This window comes from Cetorhinus maximus, chromosome 23, assembly GCF_964194155.1.
Source record: "Cetorhinus maximus chromosome 23, sCetMax3.hap1.1, whole genome shotgun sequence".
NCBI classification, from domain to species: Eukaryota; Metazoa; Chordata; class Chondrichthyes; order Lamniformes; family Cetorhinidae; genus Cetorhinus; species Cetorhinus maximus.
Genome location: NC_135901.1, coordinates 21,213,807 through 21,236,455, shown reverse-complemented (window position 1 = coordinate 21,236,455; position 22,649 = coordinate 21,213,807). Strand labels below are relative to the sequence as shown.

At 44.0% G+C, this 22,649-nt stretch overlaps 3 protein-coding genes across 5 annotated transcripts in view; all 3 read right to left on the bottom strand.

Annotated features, from left to right (window-relative positions):
• LOC144697346 (uncharacterized) overlaps window positions 1-22,649 on the bottom strand; it is a 407,771-nt gene that overhangs the window by 225,801 nt on the left and 159,321 nt on the right. The window lies entirely within an intron of this gene.
• LOC144697172 (uncharacterized) overlaps window positions 1-22,649 on the bottom strand; it is a 138,895-nt gene that overhangs the window by 2,553 nt on the left and 113,693 nt on the right. The window contains exon 1 of one of the 2 annotated variants that reach the window (XM_078569028.1): window positions 1,022-1,586. The exons of the other annotated variant lie outside the window; for it this stretch is intronic. The gene's annotated coding sequence lies outside the window, so the exon portion shown is untranslated. Of the gene's footprint in view, window positions 1-1,021; window positions 1,587-22,649 lie in introns of those variants that run through there. 2 annotated transcript variants of the gene reach the window in all.
• Window positions 3,315-21,971, bottom strand: LOC144697197 (uncharacterized). Of its 2 annotated transcripts, XM_078569078.1 has the most exons (5): window positions 20,240-21,971; window positions 18,729-19,774; window positions 17,262-17,326; window positions 9,327-9,437; window positions 3,315-4,767 (listed from the first exon to the last, which is right to left on the bottom strand). In XM_078569078.1, the coding sequence occupies exon 5, from the start codon at window positions 4,667-4,669 to the stop codon at window positions 3,986-3,988; it is 684 nt and encodes a 227-aa protein (XP_078425204.1). In that variant the 5' UTR covers window positions 4,670-4,767; window positions 9,327-9,437; window positions 17,262-17,326; window positions 18,729-19,774; window positions 20,240-21,971; the 3' UTR covers window positions 3,315-3,985. The 2 variants fall into 2 exon arrangements, with proteins under 2 accessions (XP_078425204.1, XP_078425205.1); XM_078569079.1 differs by lacking the exons at window positions 18,729-19,774; window positions 20,240-21,971 and having other exon boundaries at window positions 17,262-18,592.

Sequence of the window (22,649 nt, the reverse complement as noted above, 5' to 3'; positions counted from 1 at the left end):
CTGTTCAAAGCCGTGGTGAAATATTTCACCCCAAGATGAGCTTCCAACCACATATCGACATCATCACCAAGACCACCTGTTTCCACCACATTAACATCACCCAATTCCACTCTAGTCTCAGCTCGTCTGAAACTGTCATCCATTCCTTTGTTATTTCTAGGCTTAACTCTGGCTGGAGGTTCTAGATTCAGGGGACACAGTCTCAGAATAAGGGGCAGGCTATTTGGAACTGAGGTGAGGAGGAATTTCTTCACTCAGAGGATGGTGAATCTTTGGAATTCTCTGCCCCACAGGGCTGTGGAGGCTCAGTCGTTGAGAAAGTTCAATACTGAGATCGATAGATTTCTACATACAAAAAACATTGGGGATAAGGGGATAGTGCCAGAAAATGGTGTTGAAGTAGAAGATCAGCCATGATCTCATTGAATGCCAGAAGGGTTCGAAGGGCTGAATGGCCTATTGCTGCTCGTATTTCTTATGTTCCTTCCTAACGCACCTCCGGCCGGTCTCCCACATTCAACCTCCCCATAATCTTTAGGTCATCCAAAACTCTGCTGCCCGTATATTTACTCACACCCAGTCTTATTCACCCATCACCCTGTGCTCACTGACCTATGAAAGTTCCTGTTTAAGAAGCAGCAACATTTTAAATTTCTCATCCTTGTTTTCAAGTCACTCCATGGTCTCACCCGTCCCTATCTCTGTAATCTCCTCCAGCCTCACAACCCACCCAGGTCTCTGCACTCTGCTCATTCCGGCTTCCTGAGCATTCCCGATTTTAATCACTTCACCCTTAGTATCCACATCTGAGCTCAAAGGCCATAAGCACTGGAATTTCCTCCATAAACCTCTCCGCTCTCTTTCTTTCTCTTCTCGTTCAAGATTCTCCTTAAAACCTACATCTTTGACCAAACTTTTGGCCATCTACCCTCTTTACATGATTCTATGTCAAATGTTGCTTTTTAGCACATCTGTTAAACCTGGGAAGGTCTATTACATGAAATGTGCTATATAAACACACATTGTTGTTGTTGATTTGGACATATATCGCTGCTCCTTCATCATCACTGTAACTCCTTATCCAACATCATTGTGGGAGCACCTTCACCACATGGACTGCAGCGGTTCAAGAAGGTCAAACATCATCTTCTCCACAGGTAACTGGGGATGGGTAATATCTCTGCTGGTCTTGTCAGTGAAAGGGCAGGGGAGTGGGAACAGCTGATTTGCTCTTCCAGAGCCAGCACAGGCAGGATGGGCTGAATGGCCTCCGTCTGTATTGTAACTATTCGATGATTCAATGATAAAGAACCGACACTGGAGACCAGGGACTAGCCTCTGGAACCAATGCCCAGCCTGATACAAACCGGCTCTTCATTGATCTAGGAGCTGCGGCCCCGCTCGGTGTAAACGGGGGAGGGGGACCGGTCAGTTTATTTCCGGGGTTTGCGGTTTACACAACATGTTTCCGGAGCCTCTCCGTCCACCTGCCGGATCCATCGCTCCCTCCGCACCGCCATCTCGCCCTTTACCCATTCTGGACCCGTCTCTCCATCGCCATCAGCCGCACTGCGCATGCTTCAGTCACAGCTTGGCCCCGCCCCCTCATTCACTCCGATTGGTTGGAGGATCAACCGCTTTCGCTCGTTCCTCCATTCCCGCCCCCTCTTCCTATTGGTCCGGAGCTGCCGTCAATCACCCGGGCATTGTGACTGTTTCATCCGCTGAGAGACTTGCCTGACTTGCTGATTCTTGGCAGCATTTTCTGTTTGGGAATTAGAGCTAGAGATGGATGGTCAGTTCCCCTCTGTCCGGGAGGGATTCACACTCATTTCTCCAGTGCAGTGATTATCACGTTTACTTTACATGAGAAAGTCCCCGGTTCAATCCCGGCCGGAAACTTTGTGCTTAAAATTGTTACTGATGAGGAATTAACAGTGAGTTTAGTTTCATGTTGAACAGTTCCTGTTGTCTCATTCTTTAAAAGCTCCTTCTTCACCATTAAACAGGTAACAATAAGTGGGAGAAAAGTGATCCACAGTGACCCAAACACAAGATACTGCAGATGCTACAAATCCGACCTCAAAACAGAAAATGTTGGAAACACTCAACAGGTCAAACAGCATCATTCTCAGTGAATGTTTCACGTCGCTGAACTTATATCCAAACTGGAAAATTTCCCAGGTTTAACAGTTTATAAACAAGTCCAGAGTCAGAGGAGAGTAAATGATAAAGGGGACAATGGTGCAAGGAAACATTGGGTGACAATGAGACAATTAAAGAAACTAATGGGACAAGTAAACAAATAAGACCGGTTCAGAGGAGGGATAAATGGTAACAGCAGAATCATTACCAGCATCTACTGCCCTAAAAATGGGAGTGATGTTTATGATATGAAATTATTAAAATTAACGTTAAGTCTGAAAGGTTGTAAAGTGACTAATCAAAGACAAGCTGCTGTTCCTCAAGCTTCTGTTGGGCTTCATGAGGCCTTACAGGAGGCCGAGGGCTAAGAGGTCAGACTTGAAGTGAGACTGAGAATTAAAATAGTAAATGAGAAGAAGCTCAGGATCACACTCGCAAAGTGAATGGTGATTTTACATGAAGCAGTCGCCCAATCTCCACAGTGTAGAGGAGACCACATCGTGAGCAGTGAATACAGAATACTAAATTGTAAATAGTACAAGTAAATTACTGTGTCACCGGGAAAGTGTGTTTGGGGACCTAGAACGTGGAAAGGGAGGAGGTGGCAATGAATCTGTTTCAATAAGTTTGTAACAGGCCAATGCAGTTGTTCTGCTGTGCTTTACATTTTAATGGTAATTATCAAACGTTTATACCACTATGATCTTGGCTGGTGGACTATAATGTCTTCGCATTTCTCTGTTGATCTATCCAGGAGGGCTGGTGTGGTAAGAAGGACTTGTCTGTAAAATATAGTCACTGTGAGCGTGTTAATGGAACATTTGTATATCAAAGGGCAGTGATACCTGATCACCTATCGAGTGGGTGCGTTTGTAACAGTGTAACTCAAATAATTACAGCTACAGCAGGAGATTATCTGGCTACAAGTCAATAAGGAAGGAATCAGGACCGTGCAGTCCCACCCAGCTGGACACCAGTGGAGAGGCATTGGAGGAGGATGGAGTGGTCATTGGTGTCTGCTGCCCTTGTCCTTCTAGGTGGTAGTGGTCCTGGGTTTGGAAGATGCTGTCTAAGGAGCCTTGGCGGGTTGGAGGTGAGTACAGAGGAGACGGGAGAGGGATGCACGTAACTTGTGTTATAGATATTAAGAAGACTCGGCACACTGTGTGTTTAACACAAAGCTGATTTATTTTTATTATATCCAGAACATTAACACCTCTAACTGGCTTGGAGTTTATTAACATCAGTAGAAACAGACCCCAATGAACATGGTTGAGTCCTGGATGCGATTACCAGAAAAATCCAATTACTGTCGTCACTTGTAAACTTGATGGTGATTCAGCAGAGTCCATGACCGAGTGAATGTCTTCTTAGACTCGGAGCAGGTGAATGGCCTCTCCCAGTGTGAGCTCTCTTGTATCTCAGTACGTGGGATAACTGAGCGAATCCCTTCCCACACAAGTAGCAGGTGAATGGCCTCTCTCAGTGTGAACTCGCTGGTGCACATTGAGTTGAGATGATCACTTGAATCCAGTCCTGCAGTGAGGACACCTGAACAGTCTCTCGTCTGTGTGAACACGTTAATGGGACATCAGGTCCCTGGAACATTTAAAGCACTTCCCTCAGCCTGGACATTTAAAAGGTCTCTCATCAGTATGAACAGGATGATGAGCCATCAGTTCCCCAGAACTTTTATAGCACTTCCCACAGTCTGGGCATTTAAAAGGTCTCTCCCCAGTGTGAACTCGCTGGTGTGTCAGCACATGGGATAACTGAGTGAATCCCTTCCCACACATGTAGCAGGTGAAAGGTCTCTCCCCAGTGTGAACTCGCTGGTGTGTCAGCACGTGGGATAACTGTGTGAATCCCTTCCCACACATGTAGCAGGTGAAAGGTCTGTCCTGTCCCCAGTGTGAACTCGCTGGTGTGTCAGCACATGGGATAACTGTGTGAATCCCTTCCCACACGTGTAGCAGGTGAAAGGTCTCTCTCCCGTGTGAACTCGCTGGTGTCTCAGCAGGCTGGCTGAACAAGTAAATCCCTTCCCACACATGTAGCAGGTGAACGGTTTCTCGCCAGTATGAATTCGCTGGTGTACAGTGAGGTGAGATGATCGCTTGAACCCAGTCCCACAGTGAGAGCACCTAAATGGTCTCTCGTCAGTGTGAACACGTTGATGGAGCATCAGTTCCCAGGAACTTTTATAGCATTTCCCACAATCTGGGCATTTAAAAGGTCTCTCCCCAGTGTGAACTCGCTGGTGCCTCAGCAGGTTGGATAACTGAGTGAATCCCTTCCCACACTCGGAGCAGGTGAATGGTTTCTCCCCGGTGTGGATTCGCTGGTGTGTAATCAGCTGGGATGATCGAGAGAATCCCTTCCCACACACGGAGCAGGTGAACGGTCTTTCCCCAGTGTGAGTGCGTCGATGAGTTTCCAGCTGACATGGGTAACTGAATCTCTCCTCACAGTCTCCACATTTCCATGGTTTCTCTACACTTTGAACAGTGCTTTTTCCTTCCATGTTCAAAATGCTGTGCTATTCAGGTTATGATGTATTGGCCAACTCCTTAAGATGCTGTTTTCCGACAGCAAATCCTGCCCTTCTAATATCCTGTGAAACTGATTTAAAAGAGAAAAAGGGAATGAGAGGGAACTCACAAAAACACAAAGACAGGTTGGGAAATAGAACTGAATGAAAAGAGAGCGAGAGAGAAATAAAGAAAGAAAACAGGGGGTAAAGGAGAGAGATTTTATATATATATATACAGCTTGACCAGAACTGTGTGGGAATGTCCAAAACCCTCAACCTCCACCACCTAGAAGGACCAGGGTAGCTGGTGTATGTGAAAACCATCACCTCCAAGTTCCCTTTTATTCTGGGTAATGAGATAACTGGATCACAAATGTGGGTGATGCCAATGGTAGGTCAGCAGCCTGCAGAAGTGTTTTCAATAGAGGTGTTACAAAGGGAGCATCCTGGATTGTTTCCAGGTTGTCTGATAACGAATTCACAGGCACACAGGTTGAAGCAAGAGAAACAAAAAGGATAAGCAGTTCAAAGCCATGAGGAAGGTATTGAAATACAATGAGCAGGCACTGTGTTTGATAACATTGTTCGTAAAGACACAGTAGAGGACAGTTCAACTGAAGTGTTTAACTCAAGGCAGTTAATTGAGTTGCAGCAAAAGATTTGCAATTAAAATAGTTATATCAGACAGCTTTCTCAGAAACAGAGGCAAAATGTATTCCAGAATGTTATTCACACCTGAAGACTACAGCTCAGAATTTTATTGCTGGGGACAAAGTGTTAGTTCTGTTACAAGTACTGAGTGACTTGTTAAAGGCAATGTTTAGTGGGCCTTACAGGATTGAAAAGAAATTGAGTGAAGTAAATGATTTAATAAATGCTCCAGATAGAAGAAAGAAGCAGATGGTGAGTCATGTAAATATGCTTAAAAAGTACTTTGACAGGGAAGAGAAACAAAAAGAGGTATTAGTGGTGGTAAATGATGAGAAAGAGGTAGGAATGCAGGACACTAACATTGATTTTCCTCTAGTCAAATTGGATATTGAAGGGAACTTGAAAGCTTAAACATAATATTGAGTTCCCTTCCAGACAAGTGTCAAAATGATTTGGAAAAGCTATTGCAGTTATAAAAAGCTATTTGTGGAAATAAGTTGGGGAGGATAAATTTAGCCATATATGATGTTTCTGTAGAAGTTTCATCTTCAAGGAGGCAACATCCTTATAGATTAAATCTGGAAAAGTTATTACAAGTACAGAAAGAAATTGACTTCATGCTTCAAAATGATATCATTGAGTTTAGTTGCAGTATCTGGAGCTCGTCTATTGTACTGGTACCGAAACTGGATGGAACACAGACTGTGTATGAACTATCGAAAGGTGAATGCGGTGACAAAAGCAAATTCATATCCTAAGGTTAGAGGGTTGTATTGAGAAAGTGGGACAATCAAAATTTATCACAAAGATTGACTTGCTAAAAGGATATTGGCAAGTACCACTTTCGGAGAGAGCAAAGGAGATAGCGGCTTTTGTGACGCCAAATGGACTATATCAGTTTAAAGTCATGCCAGTGGCATGAAGAATGCACTTGCGACATTTCAAAGACTGACAAAAAAATGTAATTGCAGGTCTAAGCAATTGTGCGGTTTATATTGATGACTTAATAGTTTTCAGTCAGACATGGGAGGAGCAGTTACAGCATCTGGAAGAGTTATTTACTCGATTACAAGAAGCTAATTTGGTGATGAGCTTGACTAGAAGTGAATTTGCAAAAGCACAAGGTACATATCTAAACCATACTGGTAAGGTGGCTCCAAAGGATGTGAAAGTCAAGCTTCGGGACAAATTTCAAGACAAAAGTGCAAGGCTATTCAGGTGAGTTTATTAACGCAACCATTTAATCTACAGATAATACATGTCACTGGGTGAGAGAATCTGATTGCAGATGCATTATCAAGTGTTTGAAACATAAAGGGAATATTGGACATTTTAACACCTGGACACTGAACTGGAATGATTTCTGCTGATACCAAGGATTTGCATATATATTGTTATGTAATGAATGCAACTGGTAATTTAATAGTGTAAGTATATAGTTAAGTATAGGAGATAGTGTAAGATGGGTTAATAAAAAAGCTGTCTTTTAGAATTATGGGAGTTCATTTTTGTTAAGGAGGGGGATGTCAAGAAGATATAATAATGTCCATAATGTTATTGAAAATTTTTTAAAATAGAGTTTAGTGGTGTCTGTATCTATGTATGTGTGTCTTAACTGGATTAAAACCAGCTGATCTAGAGGCTTTGATGTATAGGAGAGAAGTAGATTTGAAATGGTAATTAGATCAACATAGGGAAATAGAAGGTGAGATGTAAAAGGGCCAATTTGCATTTTTAAATAGACCAAGTGTGGGTGAAATATTACACCTAACCATGTGAAACTCAGAAAAAATATGCTTTTTTTTCAAAGCTTACTAGCAAAGTGGGTATTATGAAAGGGTCTTATTGTCAGAAGATTTAAAATTTAAAAAAAGTGAGTGACAATGAGAATTTGCATTTAAAGAGGAAAATATGTATAAAGGAAGAGAAGGCTGTTGGTAAAAGGAGAGGGATTCTAAGATCTAAAGCCTCCATCCTATAAGCCTCAAGTCTGTATGCAAGGGCCCAGTGCTGAAAGAAACTCATTTTGAATGTGACTGTCCAAGGAGTGCTTTGCCAGGGGTCATAGAGTCGTAGAGGTCTACAGCACAGAAAAAGGCCCTTCGGCCCATCGAGTCTGCGCCAGTCAAACAAGTACCTAATTATACTAACACCATTTTCCAGCACTAGACCCATAGCTTTGTATGCCATGGCATTGCAAGTGCACATCGAAATACTTCTTAAATGTTATGAGGGTTTCTGCCTCTACCACCCTTTCAGGCAGTGAGCTCCAGATTCCCACCACCCTCTGGGTGAAAAAATTCTTCCTCACATCCCGTTTAAACCTCCTGCCCCATACCTTAAATCTATGCCCCCTGGTTATTGATCCCGCCACCAAGGGGAAAAGTTCCTTATTGTCTACCCTATCTATGCCCCTCATAATTTTATATACCTCAATCATGCCCTCCCTCAATCTCCTCTGCTCCAGAGAAAATAACCCCAGTCTATCCAATCTCTCCTCATAACTAAAAACTCTCAGCGCAGGCAACATTCTGGTAAATCTCCTCTGCTCTCTCTCTAGTGCAATCACATCCTTCCTACAATGTGGATTCCAGAACTGCACACAATACTCTAGCTGTGGCCTAAGCAGCGTTTTATACAGTTCCAGCCTAATCTCCCAGCTCTTATATTCTATCCTTGGCTAATAAAGGCAAGTATCCAATATACCTTTATAACCACCTTATCTACTTGTCCTGCTACCTTAAGGGATTGGTGGACATGCACACCAAGGTGCCTCTGATCCTCGGTACTTCCCAGGGTCCTGTCATTCATTGTGTATTCCCATGCCTTGTTTCTCCTGCCCAAGTGCATCACCTCACACTTATCCGGATTAAATTCCATTTTCCACTGATCAGCCCATCTGACCAGCCCGTCTATGTCCTCCTGTAATCTAAGGCTATCTTGCTCACTATTTACCACCCCACCAATTTTCGTGTCATCTACGAACTTACTGATCAACCCTCCGACATTCAAGTCTAAATTGTTTATATATGCCACAAACAGCAAGGGACCCAACACCGATCCCTGTGGAATCCCACTGGACAAAGGCATCCAGTCACAAAAACACCCCTCGACCATCACCCTCTGCTTCCTGCCACTCAGCCAATTCTGGATCCAATTTGCCAAATTGCCTTGGATCCCATGGGCTCTTATCTTTGTTATCAGTCTCCGATGCGGGACCTTATCAAAAGCCTGTTTAAAGGTCTGTTTAAATCTGTGTTTTACTGTTGCCTTAACTAGGGTGTAACTGAGAGTCAGGTTAATTAGGGGATTTTTGTAGTTTTTATAGCAGTAATTTTGTAGACGTATGTATGTGCTTACAATCTTTCCTGTATTAATAAATGTCTAATTTAGTTTTATAAAAAAACCTGAGACTCGGTGGTCTTATTACTACTGAATTCAAAGCCTGCATCTCGAAACATACAAATTGCAAAAATGGGTTATGACAGTTGTTTCAAGTTTCCTTCCAGGATTTGAACAACTCAGCATTTACCATTGGCTGTGTCATAATACCCACACAACCCTCCACTCAATGGATTTCCTCCCTGGCTGCGATCGATCATCCCTATCTCTGTAATCTCCTCCACCCACAGAACCCCCTGAAATATTTGTTCATCTACCATCGGCCTCTTTAATATTCCTGAAAATAATCACCCCACCCCTGGGGGCCGCTCTTTCAGTTGCCAAGACCACAAGGATTTTAAATTCCTCCTTAAACCTCTCCGTCTCCCTATCTCAGTTTCCTCCTTTAAGGTGCTCCTTAAAACCTACCTCTGAACAAACTTTTGGTCACCTGAACTCATGTCTGCTCATGAGGCTCAGTGTCAAATTTTGCTGTATAACATTTCTGTGAAATGTCTTGGAATATTTTATTGTGTTAATTTGTATTTATATCACACTTTTGTCATTGACTTGGACATATATCACCATTCCTTCATAATCATTGGTGAATACAAACCTGTAACTCCTTATCTAAGAGCACTGTGGGAGCACCTTCACCACATGGACTGCAGCGATTCAAGAAGGTCAAACATCATCTCCACAGGTAACTGGGGATTGATAATATCTGCTGGAATGTATGAAGAGAGAAACAAGGTTAACATTTCAGGTTGTGCAAAATAAATTACACGGAATTACAATGATGCAGAATTTGATGGTTAATATAAGTTCAGAAACATGAGAGAAATGGACAATAGCACCGGAAAAACAATTCCTGACTGTAAGATGCTGTAAGAAGATAAAACTGGTAAGTCGGCAGCACAAGGTCGAGGGATGAACAATGGTGGAAACCTCATTTAGACACGGTTGCAGAAGTAACAGTAAAATACCAAACACAGCTCAAATACACCCAGAGACAGAGGAAGTTAGACAACAGCAAAGAGGTGATCAGGGAGGGCAGAGGTGAAACAGGGCAGTGGAAGGACATGGATTAGATCCACCAGTCCAAGAGCCATGGAACACCTTACAGACAACACAGCATAGCACTAAAAGCTCTAAATTCTAGATGAATGGTTAACTAAGCCGACAAGTGAAACAATTTAGTTTTCAATTTTAAAATCTCCTGCTGGAGCCTGCAGCTGGAAAGATATCAGAAGCACTGGTGTCAGAGAAAAATCTCCCAGTTGAGGAAATACCTGGGGAGCGGGGGTGATGTCACCGCACAATTGTCGGTGTGTGATGACATCACAGACATGAACACAGAACATCTGGGTCTGTGCAAACCAGTGGTCACCACACATTATGAAGGATGTGAGGGTCCTTGAGAGGGTGCAGAGGAGATTTACTAGGATGGTTCCAGGGATGAGGAATTTTAGCTGCAATGTTAGGTTGGAGAAACTGGGGTTGTTCTCCTTGGGGCAAATGAGATTGAGGGGAGATTTATAGAGAGGTACAAGTTTATGACAGGTTTACATGAGGTAGATAAAGTGAGTTGAAATGAGTGCTTCAATCCAGTCCCACAGTAGGAGCACCTGAATGGCCTCTCACCAGTGTCAATCCGCTGGTGTACGGTTAGTTCAGACGATCGAACCTGGTCCCACAGTGAGAGCACCTGAATGGTCTCCCATCAGAGTGAACATGTTGATGGGACATCAGTTCCCCAGAGCTTTTATAGCACTTCTCACAGCCTGGACATTTATAAGGTCTCTCCCCAGTATGAACTCTCTCATGTCTCAGCACATGAGACAATGGAGTGAATCCCTTCCCACACACATAGCAGGTGAACGGTCTCTCACCACTGAATTCGCTGGGGTACAAGGAGTTGAAACAATCCCCTGAACCCAGTACCGCAGTGAGAGCACTTGAACGGTCTCTCATCTGTGTGAACATATTGATGGTACATCAGGTCCCCAGAACTTCTGTAGTATTTCCCATAGTCTGGACATTTGAAAGGTCTCTCCCCAGTGTGAACCCGCTGGTGCGTCAGCAGTTCGGATAGCCGAGTGAATCCCTTTCCAAATTCGGAGCAGGTGAACGGCCTCTCCCCAGTGTGAATGCGTCGATGAGCTTCCAGCTCAGACGGGTAACTGAACCTCTCCTCACATTCCCCACATTTCCAGTTTCTCCCCACTATAAACGGTGATTTTTCCTTCCATGTTCAAAATCTGATGACATTCAGGTTACGATAAATTGAGCGACTCCATCAGATCCTGATGTGATATTTGCTTTGAGTTTCCCAATGCAAATCCTCCCCCTCTAATACACTGTGAAGTTGATTTAAAACAGGAAAAAAGGGAGTGAGAGGGAACCCACAAAAACACAAAGGCAAGTTCTGAAATTGAGATGAATGAATCTGGTAATTTGTGGAGCTGACACTAGCAAAAGTGACCATGAAAACTGCTGGATTGTCATAACAACCCAACTGGTTCACTGATGTCCTTCAGGGAAGGGAACCTGCCACCGAGACAAAGGGGAGGCAGAGAGTGAAAGAGAGGGATTTTATATATCTACAGCTCGACTAGAACTTTGACAGAATCTCCCAAATCCTCAACCTCCACTAACTAAAAGGATGAGGGGAGCAGGTGTATGTGAACACCATCACCTCCAAGTTTTCCTCCAGGGACTGCAGTGGTTCAAGAAGGTGGCTCACAACCACTTTCTCAAGGGCAATTAGGGATGAGAAATAAATGCTGGCCCAGCCTGCAACGCCCATAAATGAATTTTAAAAAGTCCGAGTCACACACCGTGCAGATTTGTCTGACATCCAGCACTGGATGAGCAGAAATCTCCTCCACTTAAATATTCCTTCCTTGCCACTGGGTCAAAATCCTGGAACTTCCTTCCTAACAGCACTGTGGGTGTTCCTACAATACATCAACTGCAGTGGTTCAATAAGGCAGCTCACCACCTTCTAAATGGCAATTAGGGATAGGCAATAAATGCTGGCTGAGCCACCATTGCTCATATTAATGCCTTCAGTGCCTACCACAAATTCCACTCCCTAACCAGACTGTCTCCCTCTCCTTGGAAACTGCCTGAGGCTGAATCACACTGTTCACAATCCCGAGATGAGCTTACAGCCACATATCCGCATCAACACCAAGACCGCCTATTTCCGCCTCAGTAACATCACCCGACTCCGCCCCAGTCTCAGTTTATCTGCTGTTGAAAGCGTCATCCATTCATTTGTTACCTGTAGTCTAAATAATCCTAATGCATACCCAACCGGCCTCCAACATTCAACTCCATCCTCCCACCCCCAGAATCTTGAGGTCATCCAAAACTCTGCTATCCGTGTGCTTACTCACACTCAGTCTTGTTCACACATCACCCCTGTGCTCACTGACCGACAAAGGCTCTCATTTTAAAAGCACCAAAACTTTAAAATTCTCACGTTTTCCTCCATGGTTGTGATGATCCCGATCTCTATTTTCTCCTCCAGCCACAGCCCTCGCCGCCCCCTCACCAGGATCTCTACACTGATCTAAATCCAGCCACTTGAGCATTCCCGATTTTAATCGCTCCACCATCGGTGACTGTTCTTTCAGTTGCCTAGGCCACAGCTTTATGCTTCACTCTTCTTCTTTAAAATACTCCTTAAAACCTACCTCTTTGACAAAGCTTTTGGTCACCTGCCCTAATATGGCTCATGTGGCTGTGTCAAACGTTACTTTGTAGCATTTCTGTGAAATGCCCTGGAAAATTTTATTATGCTAAAGGCATAATTATTGTCACTGCCTTGGACATATATCGATGATTTGCCTCATCAATTACACATTGTAACTCAAAGTGTGAAGCAGCTTGATAGACAATTGTCCTCATTCTGTCATTGGGAACTTTCAAAAAATGCCCTGCTGCGCCCTGCCCACAATAAACATGGCGACCGTTACCCCGGGTCTGTAATCGGAAGAAAACTGCCGAACTGGCTCCGTGCAAAAGTGGGAACGCTAAGTTCTTTTTCGGGGTTTTGCGGATTACGCAACATGTTTACGAAACCTTTCCGCCTACCCACCGGATCCATCGCTTACTCCGTCCCCCTACTTACCCCCTTACCGATCCGGATCCGACAAAGAACCGTCTCTCCGTCACCATTACTCGCTCTGTGCATGCTCCAATGTTTTTCCCCACTGCGCCTGCGCACTGCTTTCCCGTGATGTGGATAGGGGATATTCCCCACCCCGGGGGATGATGGGTGAAGGCCTCGCCATTGAAAGTACAAATTATTGTGTCACGATTTGTTTTCCTGGTGTGGTACGGAGACTGGGGCCGGAGGATCAAATACTAAACTTAGGAAACAAATTATATCGTTATATTATATTGAAACTATTGGAGAAAATTCTGAAGGAGAGAATCTATCTCCACTTGGAGAGGCAAGGTTTGATCAGGGATAGTCAGCATAGCTTTGTCAGAGGGAGGTCATACCTAACAAATTTGATTGAATTTTTTGAAGAGGTGACCAGGTGTGCAGATGAGGGTAGTGCAGTTGATGTAGTTTATATGGATTTCAGCAAAGACTTTGACAAGGTTTTGGCTTGTAGGAGGCAGAGGGTGATGACAGAAGGATGCTTTAGTGGAAGCCAGTGTCCAGTAGCACAGGGATCTGTGCTTAGTCCTCTATTATTCGTCATTTATATAAACGACATTGATGACTATGTAGGGGGTAGGATTAGTAAGTTTGCGGATGACACAAAGATTGGCCGGGTGGTTAACAGTGAGGTTGAGTGTCTTGGGCTACAGGAAGAAATAGATGGGATGGTCAGATAAGTGGCAGATGGAATTTAACCCTGAAAAGTGTGAGGTGATCCACTTTGGAAGGAGTAATTTGACAAGGAAGTATTCAATGAACAGCATGACATTGGAAGTTCTGAAGAACAAAGGGACCTTGGTGTGTGTGTCCATAGATCTCTGAAGGCGGAGGGGCATGTTAGTGGGGTGGTGTAAAAGGCATTTGGGACACTTGCCTTTATCAATCAAGGCATAGGTTACAAAAGTAGGGAGATCATGTTGGAGTTGTATAGAACCTTGGTGAGGCCACAGCTAGAGTACTGTGTGCAGTTTTGGTCACCACATTATAGGAAGGATATGATTGCACTGGAGGGGGTGCAGAGGAGATTCACCAGGATGTTGCCCTGGGATGAAACATTTAAGTTATGAAGAGAGGTTGGATAGACTTGGGTTGCTTTCGTTGGAGGGGTGACCTGATCAAGGTGTACAAGATTATGAGGGACATGGACAGGGTGGACAGGGGGCAGCTGTTCCCCTTAGTTGAAGGGTCAGTCACAAGGGGGCATAAGTTCAAGGTGAGGGGCAGGAGGTTTAGGGGGGATGTGAGGAAAAACCTTTTTACCCAGAGGGTGGTGACAGTCTGGAATGCGCACCCTGGGAGGGTGGTGGAGGTGCGTTGCCTCACATCCTTTAAAAAGGATGCATGAGCACTTGGCACATCATAACATTCAAGGCTATGGATCAAGTGCTGGTAAATGGGATTAGGTAGGTAGGTCAGGTGTTTCTGACGTGTCAGTGCAGACTTGATGGGCCAAATGGCCTCTTCTGCACTGTGTAATTCTGTGATTCTGAAACCCAACTGCGCGGACCCTCCATTATCCAGCAGAAAGAAGGAGAATGGGATTTAGTGGAAAATAGAGAATCTCCAAAGAGCAGCAATAACAGCAGAATTCAACCCTTACAGTCACATATGAACTTACTGGTGCCCCAGCAGGCAGGAAGAACAACTGAATCACTGTCCACAAACACAATATTTAAAAAGCCTCTCTCTACTAGGTGGGAAAATTCAGTCAATCCTTTCACACGTGTAAATTATCTGAACGTTCTGTCACAATGTGGCTATGCTGCCATGTCCTGTCAGCTCTGAAAATCCTCCCCCGGAACAAGAGTTTCCATCTCAAATGGCAATGGAATCACTCCTCACAGTCAACAACAACAAAAATCTGCATTTATATAACACCTTTATTTTAATAAAACATCCCAAGATGCTTAACATGGGTGAAATTGTAGCAGTGTTTTTGGGACAAAATTAAAGACAAAAACACAATTTCCATACGATAAAAATGGAAACGCACACATTTTAGCAACATAAATCTGTGGCTCTGTTAAATGGTTCATCATATTGTATAACATTCCTATGGTTGTAAAACAGCAGATAATCTGGCTCAGTATGATCTGTGCTTTGGTAGATCTGCTGTGAATATAACACATAGGGAAAAGCTGCGCATTTCATATTTGTTTTATCACATACATTTACTTTAATCAAATATCTTGAAGCTGATTGTCTCCCAGGCTAATTTATTCAAAAGCCTTAATAACCAGTGTTTCTTGTTTCTCAATTTTTTTTCTACAGCTCCAGCATTCATCTGACCCCATTATTATTTCTCACTTCTGTTTTCAATCATTGTTGTCTTCAATATCCTTTTTCATAATCCACTTCCCATCCACCCAACTATTCAGATTTTGTTACAAAAGCTGGTAACGATGTGAAATATGTCATGCAGCCTGATATTTAACACTATTCTGGGGAGTGGGGATTGATTATTGAGTACAATTCATGCAAGATGTATTCCTTCTTAGGGAGTCCCATCTGAAACATTAACCATCACATTAGGTTTATATGGGAAAATGTTTTTTTAACATGACCAAAGAAGCACAAAAATTGTCCCAAAGTTCATGGCCATGAGCAAGGGTGTCGAGTCCACATAGATGAAGCACAATTGCCAGTTGGTCCTCACCAGCAACAAGAACTCCAACTCCCCATCATCCCCCAGTCCCCTCAGCACAGCTCCTGGCCTCTCCCTGCCATTTGATGCTCCTCACACATCTGCATCCTGTTGTTGTTGCATCAAGTGATTAAACACAGCTCCGCACTGTGTCCAGGAATTCCTTCCCATAATATGCAAAAGTACTCAGTCACTTCAAACACATCAACAAGGCAATAAGTAATGGTGGAGGTACTGAAATGGCAGGAGCTGAAAGCGTGGTGAGAGCAGGAAAGTGATAGCATGAAGTTAGAGGGAAGGAGGAGTAAGATGTGTCAGTGTGAAATTGGAGGGGGAGAAAGAGGAATGTCTTTGTGGATTCCTCTATCATAGCCTTTCCTCGTCTTCAGGATACAACGTGATTTGAAGGTGTTTCAAAACAGCAACACGCCATGCAGTGGAAGAACACCAATTTATACCTGGGTCTGGCAGTTCCTCCAGGGTTTAATAGCCTGTTGCCTCCAGCTCTGTCAGACTGGGGCTGTGGCAACTGTTGAAGGAACCAACAAGAGGGAAAATCCTTGAACTCATTCTCACCATTCTACCTGTCACAGATGCATCTGTCCATGATAATATTGATAGGACTGATCCCACAGGCCCTTGTGGAGTCAGAGTCCCACCTTCACACTGACGATTCCCTCCATCGTGTTGTGTGGCACTGCCACTGTGCTAAATGGGATAGATTCAGAAGAGATCTAGCAACTCAAGACTGGGAACCCATGAGGTAGTGTGAGCCATCAGCAGCAGCAGAATCGTATTCAACCACAGTCTGTAAACTCATGGCCCAGCATATCCCTCACTCCACAATTACATCAAACCAGGCGATTAAGCCTGGTTCAATGAAGAGTGCAGGACAGCAGGTCAGGAGTAGCACAAGCCATATCGGAATGTCAACCTGGTGAACCTGTTACAACACAGGACTGCTTGCCAAACAGTGGAAGCAGCCTATGATAGCCAGAGCTAAGGTGATCTCACAACCAACGTATCAGATCAAAGCTCTGAAGACTTGTGTTCCAGAACTAGTGACATCCCCAGCCAAACCATTCCAGCAGCTTTCCAAAGAAAATAAAACCCAGCCTATGAAGTGCTTCCTCTTCCCAAATGTTTTTGATGTGAATAAGGTTGAGTGGGAGTTCGCTAATTTCTCTCTCTTAATCTTATGAATCAGATCATTCTTGACATGGGTCCGCTGCTATTGGGCACCCAGGAAGTGACTATTCTAATTCGGTGACTCTGAGCAGTTTTGTTGGTCCAGGGGCTTGAGTGAAACTTGCCACTTTTAAAGTGTCATCATTCATTGTACATTAGGCCGCACCTACAAACTGGTCTCTCGCATTTCCAGTGAAGTGGAGGAAGTTTGCTTTCATAAACCAGCAATTGCGATAAAGACAAAGCAGGATGGAGAAAGACTCAGTTGGAGCACAGTGACACAGTGGAGGAATGAAGAGCTGGGTTTCACCCATGAAAGCAGCAAAGTTTTTAAAAAAAGCAACAGCATCCAAAGTGGGGCCTGAACCCACAAACCTGAGGTTACAGGCCTCATGCACTACTGACTGTGCTAGCCAGAAGCTCAAGGGACTGATGCTTTCCATTCAATCACTCACAGCTTCCCTTTCTTAGTTGCACCTCCTTCCAAACATTGTGATCCATTTTCCTCAGGATTTGTTCCTGGATTTAATATTTACCTGCTTTGTGACCTCATTTTGAGATCAGATTCTCTTCAATCTCCAACACAAATTAAGTTGCAGACCTGTCGGACAAACAATGGAAAACAAGTCAGTCGGTAACACAAATCCCATGGTACTCATTTTTAGATTCACAACAGTCAATTTTTAAATAAAAGGAAGAAATTTTGCAGTGAAAATATTTAGAAAGTTGTTATTATTTGTGACACACTCACTCGGGTATTCTGTAAATGCTGCTTGGAGGTTCAGTGACCGGGATATAATCTACCTGTATTTTCCTGAGCCGGTGCTTGGTGTATTGGGAGGTTTGACCTGGGTTGGAGTATCTTGCATCCCAGGGATGGGCAGTAACCCACTGATTGAAGCTGCAGTCGCCGCTTTCTGCTGGCAGCGGGCGATTGGAGAGTGCGGGGCCGGAATATTGCTGCTTTTCTGCTTTTCCCTGTCTCACTCACTGTGGAGCTGAGGAGGAGCGAATGGGTTTGTTTGAATCCAATAATTTAATAGATTTCCAATGGATTAGATATAGGTACAGGGTAGGTCTAATCATTTTCTCATTAAACTTGAAATAAATTAATCAATAATCCATTTGTGTGTGGCAAGGGGCAGGGAGAGGGATATGGTGGCATCGTGGAAATATCACTAAACTAGTAATCCAGAATCCCAAGCTAATGATCTGGGGGACAAGGGTTCAAATCCCAGTGGAATTTGAATTCAAGTAATAATCTGGAATTGAAAAGCTAATCTCAATAATGATGACCATGAAACCATTGTTGTAAAAACCCATCTGGTTCACCAGTGCCCTTTAGGGAAGGAAACCTGCTGTCCTTACCTGATCTGGCCTAAATATGATTCCAGACCTACAGCAATGTGGTTGTATCTTAACTTTTTATGGTGTGACAAGCGACTCAGTTCAAAGGCAACAAAACCATAAAATGCTGGAAAAACTCAGCAGGTCTAACAGCATCCGTGGAGAGTAAAAAAAACAGAGTTAACATTTTGAGTCCGTATGACTCTTCTTCAGAGTCATCCCTTCAAACCTTTCAGTGTCTTGCCTGTTACCAAGTATTCTGATTGTCCCAAAGTTGAAATTAGGTTGAAATCCCTGATGTGCTGTAACGAGAATCCTTTCAATATCTCAGATCAGTTAATTTCACTGATAACATCAGAATCCATGTTCCAGTATCTTAAAGGGAAAGGTGCCTTGACTGACACACACTAAGTCCAGTTGTCAATTTCACTCCTCTTACCCCGGAGAAATTAAGACCACAGATGCTAAAACTGATTTCCTTGACATATTCTGATATATCCTGACCATTGACTAAATCACTGAACCTTGGGGCTGTGACTGCTTCCTGGAAGAAAGTGTCCAGCTGACTCTCCCCCTCCCTGACGCCCCTGATATCTGCAGCTCAGACACCAGCTCAATAACCCTGAGCCCAGGTTTCCTGAGCTGCAGACACTCACCACAGGTGTGATGGTCCAGGATCGCAATATTCTCCAGAAATTCCCACTTGTTGCAGTCCAGGCACACCACCTGCCCTACAAAGAACTTTAAACTCTGACCCAGTGATAGGAGTTATTAACTTCAGCAGAAATAAATAAAGCATGTGATTAACAGCAGCATCCAATCCCTGCAGTCACACATGAACCCGCTGGTGTCTCAACAAGTTGGATGGTCGATTGAATCCCTTCCCACACTTGGAGCAGGTAAACGGCCTCTCCCCACTGTGAGTGCATTGGTGTGTCTGGAGATTGGATGACTGAGTGAATCGCTTCTCACACAAGGAGCAGGTGAATATCCTTTCCCCAGTGTGAACTCACTGATGTTGAATAAGGTGAGATGATTGTCTGAATCTCTTCTCACAGTGAGAACAACTGAATGGTCTCTTGTCAGTGTGAACAAGCTGGTGTTTAATTAGATCAGGAGAGGTTTTAAAGCAATCTCCACAGTAAAAGCATTTAAAAGGCCTCTCGTCACTGTGAACTCTCTGGTGTGACCCCAGGCTGGATGACTTAGTGGATTCCTTTCCACACACAGAGCAGGTGAATGGTCTCTCCCCAGTGTGACTGCATCGGTGAGTTTCCAGCTGGGATGGAAAACTGAATCCTTTCCCACAATCCCCACATTTCCATGGTTTCTCAATGGTGTGGGTGTCCTTGTGTCTCTCCAGGTTGGAAGATCTGTTGCAAACTTGTCCACACACAGAACACATGGACAGTTTCTCCCCGCTGTGAATGGTGTGATGTTTTTTCAGGCTGTGTAACTGGTTAAAGCTCCTTCCACAGTCAGTGCACTGGAACACTCTCACTCGGGTGTGTGTGTGTGTGTCTCGGTGCTTTTCTGGTCACACTGATGTTTGTAATCTTTTCCCACAGACAGATCAGAGAAACATTTCTCCTTCCACATTCAAAGGTTGATGATATTCAGGTCCTGATGAATCAACTGACTCTGAGAGGTCTTGATGTGATGTTTGGTTAGTTTCCTGTGCTAATCATCTCCTTCTAATATCCTGCAGAAAGAGTTGACAGTGTCAATATCGCTATCAGTTCATGTTAGAAATTCAAAACAGACAATTCTAGTTTCTATGCAGTTTTTTTCCCTCTCTGTTCTTCCAAACATGTGATCTAAATCAAACTAAAAGAAGCCCCAAAAGGCAAAAAAAGCAAATGGAATTTTCACAATTAAACCACAATGTTAATTCCAGTGACTATGAGACATTCTGCAATCTGAGGTGCCCACTGTTTGTGGAAGGCATCAACCATACGTATGGACACTGCATGCTCGCTGGCCCTGGCCACTAGGGCACAGGCAAGACCATAGAGGACTGACGCGCTGCCCAGATAAAATCAAATCCCGGGCACCGGGACCCAGTTGGGAACAGATCCCCCTGCAGCCCCGCCCACTCCCTGTTGTGCCACCAGGACGTCCGCGCATGTGCTCTGCTCCCCGCTCAACCAAAATGGCGGCCGTTAACCTGAGCTTGTTCGGAAAAAAGAACCGGGCTGCAAACGGGAGTATCTCAGGGTCTTACTCGAGGTTTGGAGCCTTTACGAGGTGTTTAGAAACCCTCCCCGTCCTCCCGCCGCCTCCATCGCTCCCTCCGTTTTTTCGTTTCCTCATCAGCTTGACGATAAGACAGACAAAAGACTCCGCATCGCCATTATGGCGCATGCTCCAAACACGGGTTGTACTGCGCCTGAGCACTGCTCTCCTGTGGTGGGGATAGGGGACATTCCCCACCGCGGGGGATGTTGGGTAAAGTCCTCGCCGTCGAATGGCCTGATTGGTGAATCGTGAGTCCTTTTTTTGCAACGATGTGGGGATTGCGGCGAGTGATGGGCAGTCAATAAAATTAGCAACCAAATTATACAGAAGCCCATGTGCACAGAACCTCCATTATCCACCAAAAAGGGAATTGATGGTGAATTGTAAATCCCCCAAAGTTTTACGGAAACAGCAGCAATGACGCGGAATCCAATCCGTCCAGTCAAATCTGAACTCAGCAGATGGGGTGACTGAGTGAATCCTTTCAGTGAGTAACTGTCAGGATTGTTATCTCGTGGATATTCCTGGTTGTGTATTTTAGTTATGCTGTCACACACCAATAACACAGAGAAACCTGGAAACAGGCTGCAGCTCCTTTTTTTTCATTCATCACAGGATGTGGGTGTCACTGGCAATGCGGGCATTTATTACCATTCCTAATTGCCCTTGAGAATGTGATGGTGACCTGCCTTCCCAAACCACTGCAATCCAATTGTATTTTACTTTCTCTGAACGGTTTTGATATGACCAAGTGGCTTATGCACCATTTCAAAGGGTCAAACACATTGCTGTTGGTCTGCAGTCACCTGTAGACCAGATGAGGTTGGGATGGCAGGTTTCCTCTCCTAAAGGATGTCAGGGAACCAGTTGGACTTTTGTAACAATGCATTTGTTTCATAATCACTGATAACAGCTTTTATAGTAGATTTTTATTCCAGATTTATAGAATTAACTGAATTTAAAATCTCTAACTGTTGTGATGGGATTTGAACTCACATCTCCAGATCATTATTCCCTCTCGATTTCTAATCCAGTAATGTAACCACTGTGTCTGGGCATGTCGTCAGAATGCCTGAATTCAGATTGACAAACAGGTGCTGTACTCAGAGCTACACCTTCACATGGGGCCAAAGGAAACTTTTCAAAGACAATCTCAAGGCCTCCTTGACATTCTGCTCTATCAACATAAACACTTGGGAAGCAGATTCCCAATCGCCTCCAAAATGGTGATTCATCATCCAAAAACGTTTCAATCAACAAGAGCAGCCACTGAGAGAGACAAACAGAGAGGGCAGCTGCTCGGGTCAACAATCCACCACCAACTCCACTGGCTGACAAGCCCCATGTCCTCGTTGTTGGGAGAGCCTGCAAGGCTAAAATAGGGCTCATTAGTCATTTGTGAACCCACAGCTAACACTGACATCTCACTTCCACCCAGTCATCGACAAGAAAGAATCATCCCTGACATGAGGGATTGTCAATGGATAACCACAATGTTATCTTCTTTATCTGCAGATTGAATGTCGGTTACACAATTGCAGCAGCAGTTAACAGCCTCCTGTGAACTCCTCCATGCGATATCTTAGTGCAGATTTTCAACAATTTATTTTGAGTGTGTTTATGTTAAATGAGTTAATACTGATTTTATAAATCAATTGTTAGGCCTCAGTTGGAGTGCTGTATTTATTTTTGGGCATCACACTTTAAACAGGATTTCAAAGCCTTAGAGAAGGTGATTTACTAGAATGGTACCAAGGATAAAGGCTTCAGTTATACTGGAGAGACTGGAGAAACTGGGATTGTTTTCCTTGGAGCAAAGGGTCAAAAATGGAGGTGGTGGCATCGTGGTATTGTCACTGGGATAGTAATCCAAAGACCCAGGGAAATGCTCTGGAGACTGGGTTCGAATCCCACAAATCTCATGATGACCATAAAGTCCTTATCAAATGTCACAGAAACCCATCTGGTTCACTAATGTCCTTTAGAGAAGGAAATCTGCCATCCTCACTGGTCTGGCCTGCATATGACTCCAGACCCACAGCAATATGGTTGACTCTTAAAATGCCCCGAACTGACACCACATGGACTGCAGCAGTCTGAAAGAAAAAAGATGCAATAGCAGTTTTCAAAATCATGAACGGCTTTGACAAACTAAAGAAACAGGAAGGGTCTCCAGCAGCAGAAAAATAGCTAATCAGAGGACACAGATTTCAGAACATCTTTTTTAAGCAGTGTGTTTTTGTGATCTGGAATGCACTGCCTGAAAGGGTGCTGTAAGCAGATTCAATAGCAACATTCTTGGGAGAATTGAATAAATAGTCGAAGAGAAGAAATATCCA